At 43.9% G+C, this 23,682-nt stretch overlaps 1 protein-coding gene across 1 annotated transcript; it reads right to left on the reverse strand.

Moving 5' to 3' along the window:
- Window positions 1-18,312: 18,312 nt before the first annotated feature.
- On the reverse strand, window positions 18,313-22,606 carry LOC125545064. The gene is made up of 5 exons (XM_048708956.1): window positions 22,019-22,606; window positions 21,842-21,902; window positions 21,655-21,728; window positions 20,407-20,620; window positions 18,313-19,801 (listed from the first exon to the last, which is right to left on the reverse strand). The coding sequence occupies exons 1-4, from the start codon at window positions 22,145-22,147 to the stop codon at window positions 20,489-20,491; spliced, it is 396 nt and encodes a 131-aa protein (XP_048564913.1). The 5' UTR covers window positions 22,148-22,606; the 3' UTR covers window positions 18,313-19,801; window positions 20,407-20,488.
- Between the last annotated feature and the right edge of the window lie 1,076 nt (window positions 22,607-23,682).

The raw sequence follows: 23,682 nt of genomic DNA on the forward strand, positions 1-23,682 counted from the left end.
CAGGGGATGACTCCCCTCGCCTCTGCCTCTGGGCGCGGCCCAGCTTTGCCTCTGCCGGCCTCTCCCTGCACTAGCAGGCCTTGGCCAATGTGAGCCCACCCCCCCCTCTTGGTTGGGCCAGCAGTGCTTTCAGATTCGGCCCGCTTAACATTTTTTTTCTGGACGAATTTAATCATTTTTCCAGAGATTACAGTTTTACAGAAAAGCCCTCTTACATCATGCATATCATAACTCACCAACCGTGCATCGGATCTAAATAAATTATATATGTAACTTGTTTAGAATTTTGTCCAGTTTAATAATATGCAACTTTCATCCATGTTTAAAATGTTTAAAATGCTGTTTGTTTAAATTTTCTTAATAACTTGCTAAAATGATTTATTCCATAACTAGATAACCGTAGCTCGGTTTCTAGCAATCTTTATATGTAAATGGGGTAGAATTTTGCCTAGTTTAACATGGTGGCATCACCTTGCATGTTTAAAAATTCTAAAATAATGTTTAGGGCAGAACAGTACCAAACCTTAAATTATGCACATGAGGAGTTTCCGGATTTGTTGTTTGTTGTTCGGGCCTCATTTAAACTTGCCTAGATTAGATAGTTTCATCATGTTTCACCTCTTGCCATGCTAACAACATTTAATATTGTTGGGTACATAAACGAGAGAGAACTAAATAATTGATGTGGTGTTCCGTCAATATGCAACTCCTTGCATATTGAGCTCCACTTAATTTGTAGAATTGTTTGTGCACTTTGCCATGCCATGCCTCATTAAACCGGACATGCATCATACTCGATTGTGCATCGTGCCTTGGTTATGTGTTGGTTGTTTACTATGTTGTTTGCTTCTTTCCGGTGTTGTTTCTTCGGTTGGTTCCGGTAACGTCGCGTTTGTGAGGGCCCGTTCGGCTATGTCTGTTTGTCTTCTTCATGGACTCGTTCTTCTTTCTTGCAGGATTTCAGGCAAGATGATCATACCCTCGAAATCACTTCTATCTTTGCTTTGCTAGATGCTTGCTCTTTTGCTATGCCTATGCTGCGATACCTACCAGTTGCTTATCATGCCTCCCATATTGTTGAACCAAGCCTCTAACCCACCTTGTCCTAGCAAACCGTTGTTTGGCTATGTTACCGCTTTGCTCAGCCCCTCTTATAGCGTTGTTAGTTGCAGGTGAAGATTGAAGTTTGTTCCTTGTTGGAACATGGAGATGTTGTTCCTTGTTGGAACATGTTTACTTGTTGGGATATCACAATATATCTTATTTTAATTAATGCATCTATATACTTGGTAAAGGGTGGAAGGCTCGGCCTTATGCCTGGTGTTTTGTTCCACTCTTGCCGCCCTAGTTTCCGTCATATCGGTGTTATGTTCCCGGATTTTGTGTTCCTTACGCGGTTGGGCTATTATGGGAACCCCTTGACAGTTCGCCTTGAGTAAAACTCCTCCAGCAATGCCCAACATTGGTTTTACCATTTGCCACCTAGCCTTTTCTTTTCCCTTGGGAGTCGCGCTCCTGAGGGTCATCATTATTTTACCCCCCCGGGCCAGTGCTCCTGTGAGTGTTGGTCCAACCTGTCAGCTGCCGGTGACCACCAGGGGCAACTCTGGGCTGGCCTACATGTACCTAGGACAATCTGAGTGTACCCTGAGAAAGAGATATGTGCAGCTCCTATCGGGATTTGTCGGCACATTCGGGCGGTGTTGCTGGTTTAGTTTTACCCTGTCGAAATGTCTTGTAGAACCAGGATACCGAGTCTGATCGGAATGTCTCGGGAGGAGGTCTATTCCTTCGTTGACCGTGAGAGCTTGTGATGGGCTAAGTTGGGACACCCCTGCAGGGATTTGAACTTTCGAAAGCCATGCCCGCGGTTATGAGAGCTTGTAAAACCTGGAGTCAACCTTAATTAAAATATATCAACAGCGTGTGTTACCGTGATGGTCTCTTTCCGGCGGAGTCCGGGAAGTGAACACGGTGTTGGAGTTATGCTTGACGCAGGTTGTTCTAGGATCACTTCTTGATCATAGTTTCTCGACCGTGCTTTGCCTTCTCTTCTCGCTCTCATTTGCGTATGTTAGCCAACATATATGCTAGTCGCTTGCTGCAGCTCCACCTCATACCTTTACCTTACCCATAAGCTTAAATAGTCTTGATCGCGAGGGTGCGAGATTGCTGAGTCCCTGTGGCTCACAGATACTTCCAAAACCAGTTTGCAGGTGCCGATGAGTCCGTGCAGTCGACGTGTAACGCCCCGAGACCGTTGTGCCAGGTGTCGTGCAGTTATTCGCTGTTGTTGCGTTGTCATTTGCTTGCGTGTTGCATTTCATCATGTCATTATGTGCATTGCATCATCATGTTTTCAAAACTTGCATCCGTCCGGGTTCCCCCAGTTCTCTCCGTTGTCCGTTCTAAGCCCAACCACACTTGCACGCGCCCGCGGCATGTCCGAAATAGTATTTTTATAAGTGGCCGGAAAATGTTCTCGGAATGGGATGAGATTTTACGTGTGGTCTTATTATAGTGTAGATAGACCGCCTGCCAAGTTTCATCGCAATCGGAGTTCGTTTGACGCCCCAACGATTAAATATAGCGGCAATAGTAGCCGGTCTAACGTCGGACGTTTTCGGTCTCCGGAAACCGTGCCGGGCTGCATCTCTCCCCTCTTCTCTCAGACCAACCCGCTCTTCACAATCTGCCAGACCCAACCTAACCTCTCTCGTCAGCCCGCACCCCCCCTCACGTGTGCGTCCGAAATTGTCCCGGACCCGACCCGAGCAGTCGTCACCGTCGTGTCCGGATCATCCCCAAACATCTACAAAACGTCACCGTTTTCTTATTTGGACTTCCTAGCTATTTTACTCGCGATCGTCCGATTACGATCGTAGGGATGAGGTATCCCCTAACCTAAATTCATAATAAATATCAGTCTAACCCTAGATCCTAGGGGCTTGTCCCATCATTCCCTCCCAGCCGCCGCCACTTCACTCCATCCCATCACCCAGATCCGTCGCCACCCACCTCCTGTGTTTCTGTGCCTGACCAACCCCCGTGTCTCCTCCCGATTCCCATGGATGTTGCTTCTCTGCCCGGCTCCTCTCCACCTCCAGCCCGTGCTCGACGCCCAACCTTCGAGCCCCGCGCCATGCACCGCCGCCGGTGTCCAGCAGATGAGCCCATGTGACCACCTCTTCCTTTGATTCCCTCCTCTCTGTCTCTCATCTCTCTCTCGTTTTTTGTTATGCACAGGAGCAGACCAAGTCTCCGCCGCACGGACCTCCGCCACCGGCTGCCTCCCCTATCTGCTTCACCTCGCGCCAAATCATGCGTGCTTCCAACAGCAGCGCCATCTCCGCCTCGCCTTGTTCGTCCGCTGCCTCCCGAAGGCCATGGAGCCTCGTTGCCGATGCTCGCCCTTGCCGTTGTTCATCCCTGTCGTTCGGCCACTGGACCCGTTCGTCCTCCGTCAACTTCTGCCGGATCCACGCTCACCTCGCCTCGCCGGAGACACCACGCGCCACCGCCCGAGGACCCCGCCGCCATGGCTCTGAACTCTCTCGCCTCTGTCTGTAACGGGCAGGAGGCCAGCCGATCTGACGCCAATCCACCGGTTGCCTCCGCCACCCTTGTCGTTCCGGGCCGGATCCCGCCGGCTGGGCCTCGTCCTCGGCCACCGGTGACCTCGCCGGAGTCCTGCGCCGCTCCAAGCCGCCGCTGCTCCCCTTGATTTTTGTTCCTGCCTTCAGAGTTCAGAGACGGGAGCAGCGCACCTCGCCCCGTCGCGCCTGTTGACCGCTTGGCCTCCCAGGCCCAGATCGCCCGGCCTCGCTCAGCCGGCTCCTCTTCAGATGGGCCAAGGCCCATGGGTGAGCCCACACCCCAGCGCGCCCTCTTGTTTTTTTACCTATCGGGCCAGCCAGATTCGGCCCGATTCATGTTTTTTTCCTGCGGAACGATTTGTCCATTTATCCGGAGACTGCCAGTTTTACAGATTAGCCCCTAAGCTTCATGCTATTTTAACTCACAAACTAAGCATCACATGTAAAAACTCTATATATGAAACTTGCTTAGAATTTCATCTAGTTTAATAATATGCCAATTTCTTGCCATGTTAAAATGCTTAAAATGTTGTTTGATTAATTTTTGCTCTATGTCATGCTAAAATGATTTAATTCATAACTAAATAACCGTAACTCGGAATTTAATAAATTTTATATGCAAATGGGGTAGAAAAATGTCTAGTTTAACATGGTGCACTCATCTTGCATGTTTAACAACTCTAAAATAATGTTTAGGTCAGAACAGTACCAAACCTTAAATTATGCATATGAGGATTTTCCGGAATTGTTGTTCGTTGCTTCCGGCCTCATTTAAACTTGCCTAGATAGGTAGTTTTGTTGTGCTTCACCTCTTGCCATGTTAATCAACATTTAATATTGTTGGGGTACATAAACGAGAGAGAACTAAATAATTGATGTGGTGTTTTGTCAATATGCATCCCGATGCATATTGAGCTCCACTTAATTTGTAGGATTGTTTGTGCATTTTGCCATGCCATGCATACTTAAACAGGACATGCATCATAATTGTTTGTGCATCATGCCATGTCTATGTCGTGGTTGTTTACTATGTTGTGTGCCTCTTTTCCGGTGATTGCTTCTTCGGGTTGGTTCCGATAACGTCGCTTTTGCGAGGACCCGTTCGACTACGTTCCGTTTGTCTTCTTCATGGACTCGTTCTTCTTCCTTGCGGGATTTCAGGCAAGATGATCATACCCTCGAAATCACTACTATCTTTGCTATGCTAGATTGCTCGCTCTTTTGCTATGCCAATGCTACGATGCCTACCATTTGCTTGTCAGCCTCCCAAAATTGCCATGTCAAACCTCTAACCCACCTTGTCCTAGCAAACCGTTGATTGGCTATGTTACCGCTTTGCTCAGCCCCTCTTATAGCGTTGTTAGTTGCAGGTGAAGATTGAAGTTTGTTCCTTATTGGAACATGGTGATGTTGTTCCTTGTTGGGACATGTTTACTTGTTGGGATATCACTATATATCTTATTTACTTAACGCATCTATATACTTGGTAAATGGTGGAAGGCTCGGCCTTATGCCTGGTGTTTTGTTCCACTCTTGCCGCCCTAGTTTTCGTCATATCGGTGTTATGTTCCCGGATTTTGCGTTCCTCACGCGGTTGGGCTATAATGGGAACCCCTTGACAGTTCGCCTTAAGTAAAGCTTTTCCAACAATGCCCAACTTTGGTTTTACCATTTGCCACCCAGCCTTTTTTCCCTTGGGAGTCGCGCATCCCGAGGGTCATCTTTATTTTAACCCCCCCCCTCGGGCCAGTGCTTGTCTAAGCGTTGGTCCAAACTAGAGCCCCTTGCATCGCCACCTCGGGGAAACTCAAGGGCTGGTTTTAGTTGTACGGATTGCTTATCCGGTGTTGCCCTGAGAACGAGATATGTGCAGCTCCTATCAGGATCGGGCGGTGTTGCTGGTTTAGTTTTACCCTGTCGAAATGTCTTGTTGTACCGGGATACCGAGTCTGATCGGAACGTCTCGGGTGGAGGTCTATTCCTTCGTTGACCGTGAGAGCTTGTGATGGGCTAAGTTGGGACACCCTGCAGGGATTTGAACTTTCGAAAGCCATGCCCGTGCCCGCGGTTATGGGCAGATGGGAATTTGTTAATGTCCGGTTGTAGAAAACCTGAAGTTGACCTTAATTAAAATGAATCAACGCGTGTGTAACCGTGATGGTCTCTTTCCGGCGGAGTCCGGGAAGTGAACACGGTGTTGGAGTTATGCTTGACGTAGGTTGTTCTAGGATCACTTCTTGATCATAGTTTTCGACCGTGCTTTGTCTTCTCTTCTCGCTCTCATTTGCGTATGTTAGCCACCATATATGCTAGTCGCTTGCTGCAGCTCCACCTCATACTTTCCCTTACCCATAAGCTTAAATAGTCTTGATCGCGAGGGTGCGAGATTGCTGAGTCCCTGTGGCTCACAGATACTTCCAAAACCAGCTTGCAGGTGCCGATGAGTCCGTGCAGATGACGCAACCAAGCTCAGGAGGAGCTCGATGAAGATCTTGTCATTTGTGTTGTTTCGTTCTAGTTGATCAGTAGTGGAGCCTAGTTGGGGTCGATCGGGGACCTTTGTCGGATTTGGGGTTCTTCTTTTATTTTGGTTCCGTAGTCGGACCTTGATTGTATTTGATTGATGTAATGTTTATTCATGTAATTGTGTGAAGTGGCGATTGTAAGCCAACTATGTATCTTTTCCCTTATGTATTACATGGGTTGTGTGAAGATTGCCTCTCTTGCGACATATGCCTTCAATGCGATTATGCCTCTAAGTCGTGCTCGACACGTGGGAGATATAGTCGCATCGAGGGTGTTACATTACACGACGTAACCAAGCTCAAGGAGGAGCTCGATGAAGATCTTGTCCTTTGTGTTGTTCCGTTCTAATTGATCAGTAGTGGAGCCCAGTTGGGGTCGATCGGGGACCTTGTCGCATTTGGGGTTCTTCTTTTATTTTGGTTCCGTAGTCGGACCATGAGTGTATTTGGATGATGTAATGTTTATTCATGTAATTGTGTGAAGTGGCGATTGTAAGCCAACTATGTATCTCTTTCCCTTATGTATTACATGGGTTGTGTGAAGATTACCTCACTTGCGACATATGTCTTCAATGCGATTATGTCTTTAAGTCGTGCCTCGACACGTGGGAGCTATAGTCGCATCGAGGGCGTTACAGATAATTACTTCACAGTTAGTATCGCTAAGATATTTTCATGCTACTATGAGAAAAGCGGTGTTCGTCTATATATGTTGTATTCCACCTAAAAGTTAAGTTTAATTCATATATCCTCCTCCCTTCATCGCATGGATGCTGAAGCCTCCTCATTTCATCAGATTTTATGTGTGTTAAAAAAATGTCATGACGGTCGACAGATCATGATTTGATGTAATATTTTGTCCAGATGAACCAAAGAAATAGATAAGTCATGTTTCTCCATTTTCTGATCTCAATAAAAGGGTCTGTGGGTTTCTTTCTGATCAGAATATACACAACGTCGAGGTCTAGGTATGACTACAAGCTACCATCACATACTTCCTCCACCCCAAAACAAATGTCTCAATTTTATACTAACTTTAATATAAAGTTGTACTCGATTTGAGACACTTATTTTATGATGGAGAGAGTACTAGATAGAAAGTGTGGCCTGCTGCACCACGCTTGATCTCGTTTAAGATAACCTGGTAACAAAACAATAAATAACTTTGAATGGAAATGAAGAGTTAGCAGAGAGATAAAAGTATAATGATCCAAAATTTCATATTACTCGAAGAGTAGAGATAATAAGTAGAATGGCCAAGTACAGAACATCCCTTGCCTGTAGCAGGCCACATAACCTCCACATATCAGGTTGTCTCCATCAAAAAGCAAGTACCATAATACATAAATGGCAATTGGGATAACACAACCCATGATACAAAACATACGTTCCTATTACCAGGATAGGGAAATGGTGGCAAACAACATATTGCCGTGTGTCAGGTTGCCTCTTAGCAAGGAGCCAGGCACGAATTCCCAATTCTGTTTCTTCTACTTTTCCTCGGATCGCTGCAGCAAAAACAGATATACAATACACAAACTTGCATTTGAAGTCACAAAGTCTAACAACAAACTCACATAAGCATTATAAAAGTAGTTCACACAAGTTTCATTTGAAATCACATAGTATCTCTTTGGTACAAGTGCCTACTTACTAAACAACAATGTGGTCAATGTATGTCCACATGCAACCACACGATAAAAGCAACACCACAATTATGACGAACTGAAGGAGAATTATCAAGTTCTTCCATCCACTGGACCCGATAAGCTGTTTCTGGCTTGCACCATTGCCTAAGCCTAATTCAGATTTTCTCTTCTTGTTAAGCACATACTAATTGTAATGATACTTCACCTTCGCTCAGCTATTGAATGAGTCATGGGAGCTGCCTTCGTAGCGAAACACTTTTTCATTGCATTCATACCATGAATGGTAGACTCTTGGACACCTATCTCTGTACATCACATACCACTTCATCTACAAAGAAAGAGAAAATGAGGCAGAGAAGGAATGCAAAGTTAAAATATCACATCATGCATAATCCAAGTAAGCATTCATCATTCAAACAATCAAAAGCATCACAAGTGGCAATCCAAGTCCATATCAGCTGCTACATGACTATATCACTAAATCGACGCCAACCTATATAGGTGGACTACTTCGAGGTGTAGTCGGTGAAACTAGTGATCGTGGAGTCAGAGCACGTGGAGGCATTCCCCCACAATGGAGGACCAAGCGTCGTCAGGAATGAAGGTCGATGGACTCAATGGCATTGGGTCGTCACACTCCTTACGTGGCGGGGCCTTCCTCTCCTTAGCTGGCGGATTCTTCATGGCTAGATCCTCAAAATACTTTATTAGGATCAGCTGCGGGTTCTTCTCAATGAGCGCCGTGAAGCGGTCCTCGGCACGCTTCTCCTTGACCGCGGAGTCGACCCTAATGGAAGCCGCGTCTTCGGAGGAAGCCATAGCCGCGGAATCGATCAGTGCTAACACCGTTCATCACACAATGAAAAATAGCATAAGAATCAAACATCGAAGATTACTTCTAAGAAAATTAATCAAGATGGACACTGTCTCACAGATATTTCAACTTTCGGTGATGGTCGAGCTAGGCGAGTCCATCATGCATGACAAATGTATATCACAGGACGAATTTGCACAGATCGACCGCCATCGGCAAAATTCGATTTTCTTCCTCCAAGAACAACTCTCATCTCTCTCACGTATATATGGTGGACACTCTCTCTAGTGGTGGTATATATGGTGGACACTCCCTCACAACTATTTCGACTTACAGTGATGGTCAAGCTGGGCGAGTCCATCGTGCGTGACAAATGTATATCACAGGAAGAACTCGCCCAGATTGACAGCCATCGGCAAAAGTCGTTTTTCTTCCTCCAAGAACAACTCTCATCGACACTCTCTCATGTATATATGGTGGACGCTCTCTCTGGTGGTTGTATATATGGTGGACACTCTCTCACGGATATTTCGACTTACGGTGATGTTCGAGCTGGGTGAGCCCATCAGGCGTTATTAAGATATAACAAGAAGAGCTCATCCAGATTGACCGTCATATTGTCAAAAGTCGATTTTCTACCTCCAAGAACAACTCGCATCGACTCCTGGTGATGGTCTCTCTTCCTTTGTTCCTCCTGCTTTGAAAAGACACAAAGGTGGCTCCCCCACAACGACTATGTGTGAGGTCTCGACTGCCTACACCGGCAGCCGTGCTAAGTTGCGCGACCGTGCTTATTATCCATCGATGAGCATGCAACATGACACATTAGCGTCCCCATCCGTTTTCAGCATGCGGACATTCGATTGTTGTATATATCGACGACAACCGTCGTCGATCGCTAAAATCATAGCCCACCCCTTGTCTCGCAACCCTTCTCCAGGCAGCAGCGGGTATGCACCAGCATCGTCACAACATAGTTGACACCACCATGGCTGATGAGTATCGATCGTATGTCACCTGTCTTTAGATATTATTATTTCATCCCGTAGCAACGCACGGGTATTTAGCTAGTAATAAATATTGTATTACTACATGCCTTGCATGCCAATAAAAAAGGTCATGTAAGATACTAACTTCTGATACTATGCATTTTAGAGATAGTATTATATATTAGTGATACACATGAAACAAACTTATGATACTATTCATTATGGGCATCCTAAAAGCAATAGAAGTCCAAAGTGCTTTGGATGAAATTTGAAACCACACCCATATGAAAGGAGCAACACGCGCTGAGCACGAGAATGCATATTGTTTTGTGCATCTAGCATGTTAGTTATTACTTCCTCCGTATCAAAATGTAAGACGATGCAGAGGGAGTATCTTACATGCATTGTTTCCTTTCACGTAACCAGGAGCCCTGGACGGAGAGCGATCCGGCGGATCAGGCAGGTTTCCTCAAAGCAATTAATCCGTTGATCGGCGTAACATGGAGCCCGCGGCTGGAAGCTTTTACATGTTCCCAGCGATCGTGACAGGCCTGCCTTACTAGCTGCACGCTGCCATGCATGGCTGCACTCAACTAGGGTACTGGGCACGAGTACACTCAATCGCTGGGTGCCATGCCGTCACGATCAGCGGCAATCGCCAGGCTCCAATGCAAGCCGGGCCATGGCCTCAAATTTGTTCGTTGACTGTAGCATGTTTGGCACTGTAGTTTGTTGTTGGCCCGGGGCTTGCCATCCTGACGCCGCCACTGATCATAACCAATCGATCATGGCGGAGATTTTCTCCAAAAAATGCATGCGCGCGCGTTATGAGATCCCTAGTGAAAGCCAACCGGCCGGATAGTGTATACAATGATCGATTGATGCTGGCAATAATCGATCGTCTCCCTTGTTGGATGATGGACTCAGCCGTTTGGAGATATATTGCCTTTTCTAGTTGGACTTGATATTTCATTTTAATTTTCCAAGAATATAGGAATTTGTCAAACGAAAATTTAGTTATACAGTTTAAACATTGGAATTTTAGCCCTATCGTATCAAAAGTTTGACACGAATTTTATGTAACTCTTGGATTATGATTAAACTGCTTATAGGTGAGAATCTCTTGATTGCCCAAATGAAAAACTATAGATGATGGAAGAAATAAATATGAAAAACGTCGATAGTCTCTCTCCATCTGCGACTGCTTGCTTGGATTTTATGGTGATCCGACTCCCTTTCCTTTGTTCCCATATCCGTTGGTGCCCATTGAACAGAATCAACGACAACATAGGACAGCGCACTCCGGATGGGTATTGCGCCGATGAGACTCTTGCTCTACCGTTCTAACGCTTGATTTGTCCTTATATATCTTTATATAGTATAAGTCCAAGGATATACTGCCAATTGCTTTTCGAGAATAAGCAGCCATGGTTTTGCCATCTTCATTAATATTTTGGAAAAAGAAGTACAATTAACAAGAGGGGTCAGATCAGATCAAGTCGCCCAACCATCCACCTAGCATGTAGTCCTACATCTCGCTACCATCCACCAGTTGCTGCCATTGACACCTCCATTTCCTCCTATGTATCTGTCGTTCCATGTATCTGCTTGATGCTACACTATGAGTCAATAAAAAGCATCATTTGTCGGAAAATATGTCATTTCAGCACCGCAGAAACTCGAACATCTTGTAACCAATTTGCTTCCTCCTGCCCAGGTGAGGGCTCCTCGAATGTTATTTATGGCTGAAACTTTGCAAGAATATCAAAGTTTGGTCATGTTTGATCCCCAAAGCTTCAGATTTTTTTTGATTTACTGTTCATAGAGGTTGTATGGGCGCTAGGTGTTGAAAGTCCAGTCTCATACTAAATCTGTCTAGAGCCGAGAATGTAATCATGTACGTGAACTAAAGCAAATAAAAAACTCTAAGAAAATGGACCTGATTGTAGGCTTAGAAGAACAAGTGATACATGACAGACTGGAGGAATAGGGCTGGACCGAAAGCTTGTTGCTCATGAGATTAATGAGCGCTTGATAGTTCGACTCATTAAACTCGTGGCTCGCTTCTTGATGAACAGAGTCAATCATTGATTCAGCTTGTTAAGCTTAACGAGCTTAACCAACGAGCTAATTAGTTTTACGAGTAGTTGTTAAGCTCGTTAGTAACAACACATTACATATTTTCATCTTACGTGACAAATTTTTTGAAGCACCTCAGGCTATTCATTCAATCTAATCTACATTGGAGGCAACAAACTAGTGCATTTCCTTTTGTAGTCACCTTCTTCCTTCTTAAAAACCACATCTACACACTTATCTTGTAGATCATAACACATTAGAATGTATTAACGAGCGCTTGCGAGTGCTCACGAGCTTAACGAGCTTCAAATGAACCGAGCCAAGCAGGGTTTTCTGCTCGTTAATCTTAACGAGCCGAGCAGCTCATTAATCCACCCCTACCTGGGACATGTGATGTTTTCGTGTCGTTATCTTGTTGAAGGCATTACTTGGATATACTTGGACTTGTTTTTAGGCTGAAAACCAAGAATGGCCTCTGGTGTTGGATTAGGTGACGACGACGCTTGAGCGTCGTTCCCTTCCCGAAGGCACTACTTTTGAAGAATATCGTTGTCCTTGATGTGTCAAAGAGGATTGAGACGGATATGGTCATTGTTGTAGTTTGTCGATCATTGTAATGATCGCTCTGGTGTTTTTCCTTATTCTTAGCTTAGGTATAGTTTTGGTCTCATATGACTTTCCTCTTTGCGAGCATGTGCTTTTCCGTGAGTTTGGTGTTTGTTGTATGCATCCTAAGTTTCTAACTATGTTGAACCAAGGTGTGTGCTTATTGTGTTTGTATGTACTTTTATGCTTCATTTTAGTCAATAAACCCTTTGTAAAAAATTAAACATTGTGTACATCACTCAATGTAGATACTAGGTTTCCCCTCTTTTCTATTTGTTTATCAATAAACAGTTTTTTGTCATGAAAAATATCATCTGCACAAGCATGTTACTGTGTTTGTTCCTTCTTGTTTGGTCATGAAAAAGACAAGTCATGCACGTGCAAAGTTCCCCAAGAACATGTACGTGCATGATTAATGCATGTTGTAGACTTATATGTGACATATTTTCTAGGTGCAATACGGATGAGCAAAATCCTTTTGGTGTCCCCCGCAAAAAACAATGCTTTCGGGATATCAATACTCCTACCAACGTCTCCTGGCTAGCACACGGAAATATATTGCTTTGCGCAGCACCCCCAAGCACCAAACAAAACATATGTCTTTTGTTGAGATAAGTAGCGGTGACTTCGGTTCCAGCACATGAGAAAGAGAGGGAGGACTAGGCGAGGTCCTTGATCCTTTGCCAATGGGAATGAGAGGGGTCAGAAACTAGATGGGCTCGTCCAGAATCAGTGGGAGATACAACTTGCAGTCAAGCCTAGTGTTTTACCCCAGAACTTCACGGCAAGAACAGGGATCATGGGTGGGAGTACCAGTCACATCTAGTGCATCGAAGGAGGGGAGGGCTAGGGCCCAGATCGATGGCTGGACGTACAGGGGTGTCTCCAAGGAAATTTGAGTCCACAAATGCAGACCTTATTTCTCTTGGTTGCATTTGCTAAAGACATGTGGTTCCATTATCTGCAGAAGTAGCTGATTTAGTCTAACCATACCGTCACAGATTGTAACCACATCTACATGTTCTTTAGTCACGAGCCAGACTCAAGGGAATTAGTTAGCCATGGTAGACTTGCACCTTCGTGCCTCCCCTTTACACAGTATATATTGTTGAATATATGAGCAAGTTACTACGAGATTTAATCCGAATAAACACAAAATAAATCACGATGGCTAAAGCAGAAAATAAACTAATCATGTGGACTAGCATAAGAGATGAACAGATCGAATCTAGAACACAGACTAGATACATGAATTCTACCACGATCTCAAACAGGAAGGACGGAAACACATAAGGTGCAACGGGAGCAGCACCATTGGCGTTGAGGTTGTCGCCCATGTCGTGAGGAAGAGGTTACCGAGGTTGGGGAAGAAGTCGTCGTCGGTGAAGTCGTCGCTGTCAGCAGTCGCGCGAGTGTGCTCCCCAAAAACCTAATCTCCCCTCTCCGCGATCCAAAAGAATCGAAACGGTTCAGTAATTAACGCGTCCGTTAATTATTAATTAATGACTCATTAATTTATCCTGAGCAGCAAAAATATAGACAATGTGCATATAGCTCATTCCCGCAACCCGCGTCGGGGCGAGGCGAGCGTGGAAGAGCGTGAGTGTAAGTCCCCTCTTCTCATGCTTATACAAGTGATAGAAGAACTCACCTTATAAAGAGGTGCAAGTCTCTCAACTTCCGGGGTGGGACTAAATTTTAGTCTCACTCACACCACTCACATGTGTGCATGAATGGGCCAAGAGAATTTTAGAATTTTAGTTGGGCTTTGGAGGGGGGGGGGGTCCACACTACAGATTTGTTTCACCTCTTTCATTCCCCTTTTGTCAAAACGGATTCGGATTTATTGTGAAAGTTCAGAAGAAGTACAAAGCATCCCCAACATAATAAAAATTGATCACGAAACGACCACTACTAGCACCAGTACGAGCCTCCGATGTGTCACTGTCGCCACTCCACTATCGGAGCCAGCCTGACCTTTGTCCCTGATAGCCGGAAAATTGTCGTGCACATGTCCCTAAGGACCAGTGCCCTTGGAGGCATAGCTGTCGTTGTTGAACTCTTGAATCGGTTCAAAGAGCCTGACACCATATGTCGCCGCCGCGAACGCGAGGCGAGATAATCTAACCTCTCTACCCAGAGAAGACAACAGGATTCTATGCCGGACCTCCGTCAAATCCGTTTTGATGGACGAACTTGAGCAGGATCGAAGTCCAAAAGCCCAACTCGAAGGTGAGACATTGCCATCCATGTGAACGTTGTCCCTGTGAGAAAATAACCTAGCCTAAACTACTAGCTAGCCATGGCACCTGGATTCCCCTCTCTACCACTAGCCGCTTCCGAAGCGGCAAGCAAATGGGAGGAGAATCCACAGGCTGGTCGACGGAAATGGAAGGGATTAGATTTGTAGCCGCCACCGCCGCTTGAGTGAATCACAGGAAAAGACGCCTTGCAGCTGCCAGTAAGAACTGTTTTTCTTTCGTTTTCCTTTCTCCATAGTTTTGAAATATGTCAAACTGTATCTTCATTTGTGTCATACTAACAACTATGAGTGGTGATAATATTGAATCATGAAAATTTTAAAGACATGGGACAAATATACCAAACAACTATTTTTTTTACAGAGAAAACACCTGAAAGGTTCATATCAAGGAAAGGGCTGCAAAGAATGAGAGTAACAAACACCAGAAAATAATAAAGAAATAACCAACAAACACCTGCTAACTCCAATCGCTTGATTGATTTTGAGGACCGCAAATGAGGACCAATTCTAGTGATGGAAGAACGACAATTTTGATCCAGCGTCAGCAGGGCCACGTCCCAAGCTTGTTGACGCTCTAATCTGGTGCCACCACTCCCGAGTCTGGAAGAGTATATAGACGGCCACAGTGCCACACCGGGGCAACTAACTGGCAAGGCAAACAACACAAAGTTGCATCGTCGTCCTCAACCATATCTGATAACACGTCTTCGTCGAATAGTGTAATGCCATTGGCCTGGGGGCATGACACAAGAGAGGTAAATCGTGGGGAAGTTTACATGACGTAAAATATATCATTTATATTACTAGCCTCCCTTGACGATCAACATAAAAGTTTACAGATTTCAAGATCAATTATGAAATCACACATTATAGCTGCCATAAAACTTTGAGCATTATTACTTAATTGAGACAGGTTTAGATTTGAATGAAAATAAAATAGCCGGCAGCAACCTTGCAAAACGTTGTGCACAATTCATACATCCGCCCAACCGACCCTTCACACTTCTCTTAACGACATTTCATTGTATTTTTAAAATGGATGATCTGATATTTCATTTTAATTTTTCAAGAATATAAGTATTTATCAAATGAAGATTTAGTAATACATTTTCAACATTGCAACTTTAGTCCTATTTTACCTAAAGTTTGACGCAAACTTTATACAACCCTTACATTCCAGCACTGATATAAACTCTAGTATCTTCCAACCAATTTGCTTCCTCCAGTCTGTCACGTGTCACTTGTTCAGCCTGCAATCAGGTTCACTTTTCCAAAAAAAATTGCTTTAGTTCACATACATGGTGACATGATCGGCTCTAGAAAGATTTAGTATTCTAGCTAGCTAGTGATTCGTTTTGCTAGTCGGATTCCTCTGCTAGTGATTCTACAGTGTGCTGTTAATTTTACCAATTACTTGAATGCTGCAGAATGGAGCTTTTGCTCTATACTGGCTACTAGCCTACTAGCTAGAACATATTTTGCAGCTGCAGCCACATATATTGATCCCTCTTACCTCCTCTTTTCACGTGGGAGATAAGAAGGTAAGAGTTAATCAGCCTCACTATTTAATAAAATCAACGGCTCAAATCTATTAAATACTCTTATCTTTTATGTGAAAAGAGGATGTAAGAGGGACCATGTTAAAATTGCTCGCTCAAGAGTGCGTAACAGAAAAAAAATCCATTTAATTGACAGGTATGCCCACAATCAAACAACCTATTGGGATTCAAAAGATATAGTAGGATATTACATCGTCCTTGGTCATACATTGAGAAAATGTGGTCATTTAGGAAGTTGGGAAAGTAGAAATACTTAACTCTAGCAAGAAAAATTAAGAAATTAACAAGGCAAAATAGGTGACCTTGCTGATGAGAGTGAAATCAATGATAACTCTTAACCACTATCAACTGGTGTATGCCTATTAGTTTTACTATTTGCTGCAAACATACCAAATCAGATGCTTGTAGTCAGTATTTAATCATGATAACATCTTTTATTCATCTAAATCCCAAAGATTGATGTCAAATGTGTTTTCTTTTTGCGTGGAGAAACTCCTTTCTTTTGATCAATTCACCATGGACTAATAATTATTATCAACTATCGGCAGAAGTATTACACGCGTTTGTTGTGACATCTGAGATTCGGTGCACCCAACCGACCCCTCCAACATTTATTAATAACATTTCATTTTTTCTCTAATTGGATGACCTGATATTCATTTTAATTTTTCAAGAATATAAGTATTTATCAAATGAAAAATTGGTTGCACATTTTCGACATTGCAACTTTAGTCCTATCTTATCTAAAGTTTAACACAAATTCTATACAACTCTTGGATGATACAACTATATTCAACTTGGATGATGAACTTCGTAGTACCTAATAAAAGGTTCTGTGAGAGCATTATGTAGAAACAATGATAGAAACTAATACCTAGTAACCACACGACCCTCAAGTCACTCCCAGCGCGGCTTGAGGCAGGAAACCTAGCCGCCGCAACTACCTCCCACCGCTCCTCTTTGTCTCGCCGCCACCTGAGGGTGAAGCCCGGGTCAGCCCGAGGAAGGCGACAGAGGGGGACTTCCATGCCGACACGACCTAGTTGTGCGGACAATGTATCGAACGACGCGACGGCTTCTCCAGGCGGTAGATCATGGTGACACGACAGCGCCCAGTCGGAACAGCAAAGGACACAACAGCTTACCCTATTGAGATCTCTTGAGGGGAGTCGGCTAGGACACGCCGCTCACCTCAGGTGCGTGTGGGTCTTGCCTCTATGTTGCATGGATACTTTAGAAAGCGCGTGTATCCAGCCGGATACTGCCGCGATACAACCCGATACGTATCCTGTAAGTATCCCTTGATTTTTTTATTTTATAAAAGGAAAATAATGTTTGATACTCCTAGGATACTTCTGCGATACTTTTTGGATACCTGAAACCCCTCGTTCGACTTGAAATCCCATTAATAGTAAAAGGCGCACCTTTTGAAGATACCCAACATGGGCATGAGTTCATGCCAAAACATGACTATCAATGTTCTTGTTGGATTAAAGGTGAGCAAGAGAGAGTCGATGCACTGATTGAAACAACAAAACCGGGAAATCCCACTGCCAATTAATGGAAGTGGACCGAGTGCAAGAAAACAAAGGGAATAATCCTATCGAGGCATCACTACAAGAAATATGTCAACTTGTGACCCTCACTATTGGCCGCTGAAAGGTCATAGTTTTTCATTTGCGACCTTTTTGTGACCAAAAACAAAAGGTCAAAAGCTGGCGGTCGTAAAATGAAACTAACGACCTTCTCTCAGAAGGTCGTTGAACCCATGACCTTTTGTTTTGGTCACTGGCTGTCTGCCCAGGCCACGTCGGATCCGACGTGGCAATCTGACGTGGCAAAATTGCGACCAATTGAAAAGGTCAAAAATTAGAATCGGCCCGGTCCAATTGGGTGTTTATATGGGCTGAGCCCATTAATTCAGCCCATTTGTTGTTTTTTTTCCTTTCAATTTGGGTAAGCTACATGGGCCAGGCCCTATAATTTGGCCTTTTTATTTTTGGGTTGTGGCCCTTCTTTTTCCTTTTTCAAATGGGTCCAATTGTCAGATTCTGATAAGCGGGTCCCAAATGTCCGTTTCTGGTTTGTGGGTCCTTATTGTCATGGTCATGTTCCTCATATTTCAATATGCCAATAATTAAACAACCAATATTTAAATCAAAATAGAAAGAAAACAGGTGTAATACTTCAAATAACAAGAAGCAACAATCTGTGACATCAACACATACAAATGCGATCACAGTATAACAAGCTCTACAGGTGTACAATATGTCACATGAGCCGATGAGCATCAAGCTCTATAGTATAACATGTGTACATACAATCAAATACACAGGCACCAAAACATGGTGGCAACATCAACTAAGACTGATGCACATCTCCAGGCTGATCTTTGGTCACAGCAGCAGCCACCTCGAAAACATAAGATCCTGATCTATATAAATTATTTACTTAAAGATTCTTCTCCTGGAGTTCCTTGTACACAAACTTTTGACGAATGAAGGCCAAAATCAGCGGATTATAAATCAGAAAAGTTAGGGAACATAATCAAGTGTAGCCGTGCATATAACATTCTCCTAACAATGAAACATAGCTGCAGAATTTGAGATCTAATAAGAAACCATGCATATAACATTCTCATAACAAAATTGAGATATATTTGGAAAGGGCAAATGACAAGTATCAACCTACTGCTAGATAACAGAGCAAACATGTCAAAATTATTGAGATATCCTGTTGTGTGTGTCACATTATACATGCATCAAGCTTCAGGCCATCAATGTAAGGACAAGTAGATACCTAACTTCATGCCGATGATATGGATGGGGCTGCTGTAGAACATCTGGTAAGCATCATCTTTGATGCTGAACGTTCCAGATACTTGTCCATTTAGTAGTCTATTATGCGCTCCTGCCATCGCGCCAGAGAGGATATGGTAAGTCTAAAATACTATTAGCAGCCCACAATGCTAAAAGGGTGCTCTAAGATAGTGAACTAGTGGATATCACTCAAGTAAACTATTTTACTCCTTACATACAACAGTCAGGAATTAGTACAGTTGTTGAAGCAGGAGTAAGCTGATCATATAACATAAGAGTCAGGAATTCTATGCTTATTTTTAAGAAAAAATGATACAAGTTAAGACTTTGTTTAACAGTAGGTCTAAGAAAATAAACTGTGCATTTGGTGAGAATATAGCAACAGATTAAGAGCATATTGTTCAACATCACACAGATAGTAGCTAGAAACATGCTACGGGAAGCTATTTGCATAAAGTAGAGAACTACAAAACAAGCTATTGACCATCCTACTGGTAGCAAGGACATAAAGATAATCACTTAATAAGATAAGAAGCAGACATGAATCACATAACTATGTACAAATCAATATCCCAACTGAGAGTGAACATGTATTCAACATTACATGCATTTCAATACATGCACGACAGATTCACAGCAAAACTATATATAGCTGTACAAACATGCATGAATAGGAAAGCAACCAAACTACAAGAACATATAAGAGAACAGAGGGAATCACTATAACCTATGGAGTGACAAGCACATATATGAACTCAAAGTAATGCCCAGCTAGACCAAAAGAAGCTGGATTAGTCAGAAGCACATATATGAGCCGTGCCGTCCAGTCCCGCAGCCACCAACTCGCGCCGCTCGCCGCCGCGGTCACCACCTTCGTCGTCGACGCGGCGGTGCTGCCAGACCTGCAAAAAACAGAGGAGGCGTTTGGAATCAGGTGACGGAATAAGGCGAATGGACATCACACTTGCCAACTAATTAACTATAGCATGCTAAAGAAACATTTCATTAACAAATCTGATTCAGGAACTAGCTTATTGAGTATGACAAAAATTCTTAGAATAAAAATCATTTCAAGAAATGCTGCAGTAGCTAAAAAACAAATTAAGCTATACCATTTCAGGAAAATGTGTAAGCTGTTCAACTTTTCTCACATTCACTCCAGCTGCTTCCAAACTTGACGCTGTACCACCAGTGGGGACCCATGTTACTTGACTAGTTGTTCAAACACATGGGGCCCTAATCGAGTATCACTGGATAGAACTAGACAACAGATACAAAATGTTCTCAAAAAGACAGAACATTAACTAGTGTGTGCAGTACAGTGTGCCTAATGATTTAGTCTGCAGGGTTTAGATGCTACTACTAGTACACATGAATCCAACCACTCTGCTTCTACACAGTCATTAGGCTGTAGGGTCTCGTGACTTTTGTTCATCAGTCCAACAGCCTATTTACACTAAAACCAGCGCTACAGCAATAATAATCATAGGGAAGCCGATTTGGTTACCTGTTGGCACAGCCACGGCCCCAGCCCTGCAGCACCTCCATGAACTCCTTGGTGCCCGAGCCCGCGATGGTGCCCAGGTTGTTCACATGGTCTGCCACTTCAAAACAATCATCAGAGAAAATAGGTCTTTCCATGGAGGAGAGAGCATAGACTCGATCATCGGCCTTGTGCCAAATCCCCCACGCCTTCCTATGACGGCCTTCACAACAATGACCTGCAAGCAAAACACACCAAAAACTAAGTCACACATGCATGCTACTAATCCACTGTCATGTAGTTGTTTGGTTATTATTTTAGATTAATATGAATAATTCAATATGTATTATCTGTTTTAAAAAATGGAGTAAATATTTTATGCTAGACTATTGTTTCAAACAAATATATTAGAATGTTAAATTTAACATGCTAGAAAATTAAAGTAGAGTGCCCAACACACATAGTGTAAGTAAGACTAGCATATAGTAGTTTGTCTTGTACAGAATGCTTCTAATCTAAGTAAGCATGAGAGTGTACGTGTTGGAGCTTTGTCATGCATGCAAATAAATATGAGGAGAACTACATACATGTATGTGACCATTAGAATGCATACGTGTGTAAGGGAGCTCCCTCGGCATCGCTGCTATCGTGTTTGACCAATGAAACAAAAGGTTACAGGGAGCTTTATTGTAACTGGCATGCTTTGTTGTAACTGGATTCACTATTTAGTCACATGAATACAACACAGTTCAAGAAGTACTCCACCAAAGACAAATCATAAATTAAACTACTGCAAGCAAGAAGAGATAAGAAGAGGGAACTACTGCTTGCAAGTACTACTGCTTGCAAGTCCCAACTTAACAACAGTTGTCATCAATTTAGTTAATCGAAGATGCTACTCTAACTACTCCATTTTGCAAGATGCCACTGTAACTATCAGTACTGGAGTAATCGAATGTGTTGCAAGATGCTACTCTAACCAGATGCTCCAAGTTGATACTCCAAGATACTGCAAGCAAGTTCATACTCCCACAAGAAGAGAATTCAGACAAGAATCTGTTCCACACACACTGTTCATTCGAGCCTGTGCTCTCTACAAAACTTGAAACAGTACCACACGGACGTCCAACCAGCGGCAGAGGGGTCAGCCACATCACAATAGACCTAGAGCTACAACCTGACAGTAACAATAACCGCACAACACAGCCATTCCTCACGCATGTGACTGAAAAAGTAACAGAAATTCGTTTAACGGTGCTCTCGTAGGCGTACCTCTCGCCTAAGCTCCTCATCTGTGTCATCGCCATCTGCCAACTGCTGGTTCGACAATGTGCTCTCTGCAAAACCTGAAACAACACCACACAGACATCCAACCAGCGGCAGAGAGGTCAACCACAGGTACACAGCACACCAAACCAATACCGCGAAATCACAAATCTGACCGAGAAACCCAGGGCACCTTTCTCTTCGTCCGAGGCCGGGAGCACCTCCCCTGTCCAGTCCTTGGGCACGAGCGGATCCTGCACAGACACGAACGCACCAAAAAATAAAAACATCACCGCCTGGGATCGAAGAACGAACGAACAGAGGAGCCGGACGCGAGAGAGAGGGAGAGGGAGAGGTAGGGTTGGCTTACCCGGTGGGCGGAGGCGGGGCTGTCGGGGCCGGGGCGGCGGCGGCGGAACCAGAAGAGGAAGCAGTCGACAAGGAAGGCGTCGAAGAAGGCCACCACCGCCCTCATGAGCGCCTCCGCACGCCCGCACATAGAGATCCTCGAAGGAGAGACTTCGACACGGTGCTTGACGGGCTAGATCTTGGGGATGCGCTTCTGCCGCCGCCCCTTCCCGTGCACCCGCGCAGCGGTGATCCGCCCTCCCTGCCTAGGGCAGGGGCCGCGGCCGGTTGGTCTGGCCGGAGAGGATGAAGGCCCGGAGCGACGGGAGCGTCGGGGAGAGGAAGGGAGGGGGTTGGGTGGCGATGCGGTGAGGAAGGGCGCGGGGGAGGCCATGGATGCTGATGGAAGGGCGCGGGGGAGGCCATGGATGCTGATGGAAGGGCGCGGGGGAGGCCATGGATGCTGATGGAAGGGCGCGGGGGATGCCATGGATGGGCGCGGGGGTGGCGATGCGGTGAGGAAGGGCTCGCCGGTGGAGCTGATGGGGAGGCGGCGGCGGCGGCGATCTAGAAGGGGAAGGGATGAGGGGTTTGCGGTGGGGTGGAGACAGGTAGGGGTTTGCAGTGGGGAATGGATGGATGGATGGATGTGGGATGTGGGATGAGGAGATGGATGGATATGTGCCATGTCATCGATCCATGGCACAAACGTCTCCACCAATCAGAATTAAGCGCATGTAATTGTATTTCTTCTTTAGTTTCTCTTATATATTTTCTCATCAATGTAAAGAATCTATCAAATATTTACTGCAAAATGGCACCATTTCATTTTCCAGAAATATTAGACCATATTTATGTCCAATTAACCAGATGATTGTGTGTTAAAAACTTTTCATCAACCTCCCATCAAATTGACAAATTTTTGCCAATTCAGCAGGAAACAGGTCAAATTTGAACTACCCCATCGCACAATTTGCTATTTATTTTTTCAAAAATCATTTTTAGGTACAAAAGTATCTATTTAATATGAGAAAGACCAAAAGTTTTTGTAGATTCAACCACTAGCTAGGAACGGTCATGCCCGTCGTTTTGACCGCATTTTGAAACGGGTATGAAAAATTCAAAAAAAATCAAAAATTTGGAAAACCTTCGCATTATGTCATTATATATGGCAAAGTTACCAGAAAAAATAATAAACTTGTAATACGATAATTATTTTGAAAAAGTGTTCTCAGAAACGAGCTATCCTGTGTGGCGATCAATGACTTTCAAGCCAAATGATCAATCTTATGCCCATATTCATGGCATAGTTTGTTCAAATGATCTCATATTGTGCACAAGGGTGCATATTGAAATGACAAACAATGTTACCTAAGAAATTTTTCATTTTGTTTGGACGAAAAAATCATTTTTCATTTTCCGAGTGGCAAAAATGGGTTTTTTTGTGAAGAACCTATCAAATATTTGCTGCAAAATTAGACGAAATCAATTTTCTAAAATACTAGGCCATATTTAATGCACAAATGACAAAATGGTTGGGTGTAAAAAGTTTTGATCCACCTCTCGTGAAAAAGACAAATTTCCGTTGATTCAACTAGAAGCGGGTCAAATTTGAATTGTACCTGCCTTCTAGTTTGCTCTTTATTTTCTCCAAAAATCATTTCTAGGTACATAAGTATCTATTTA

The sequence above is a fragment of the Triticum urartu genome, chromosome 1 (assembly GCF_003073215.2).
Source record: "Triticum urartu cultivar G1812 chromosome 1, Tu2.1, whole genome shotgun sequence".
Classification (NCBI taxonomy): domain Eukaryota; kingdom Viridiplantae; phylum Streptophyta; class Magnoliopsida; order Poales; family Poaceae; genus Triticum; species Triticum urartu.

Excerpts from the sequence above, each read along its gene's own strand:
- LOC125545064 (XM_048708956.1), bottom strand. The coding sequence starts at position 22,147 with ATGTGCGGGCGTGCGGAGGCGCTCATGAGGGCGGTGGTGGCCTTCTTC. Across the intron at positions 21,903-22,018 it reads GCCCCGCCTCCGCCCACCGG|GATCCGCTCGTGCCCAAGGA; the intron begins GTAAGCCAACCC and ends GTGTCTGTGCAG. Across the intron at positions 21,729-21,841 it reads GGCCTCGGACGAAGAGAAAG|GTTTTGCAGAGAGCACATTG; the intron begins GTGCCCTGGGTT and ends GTGTTGTTTCAG.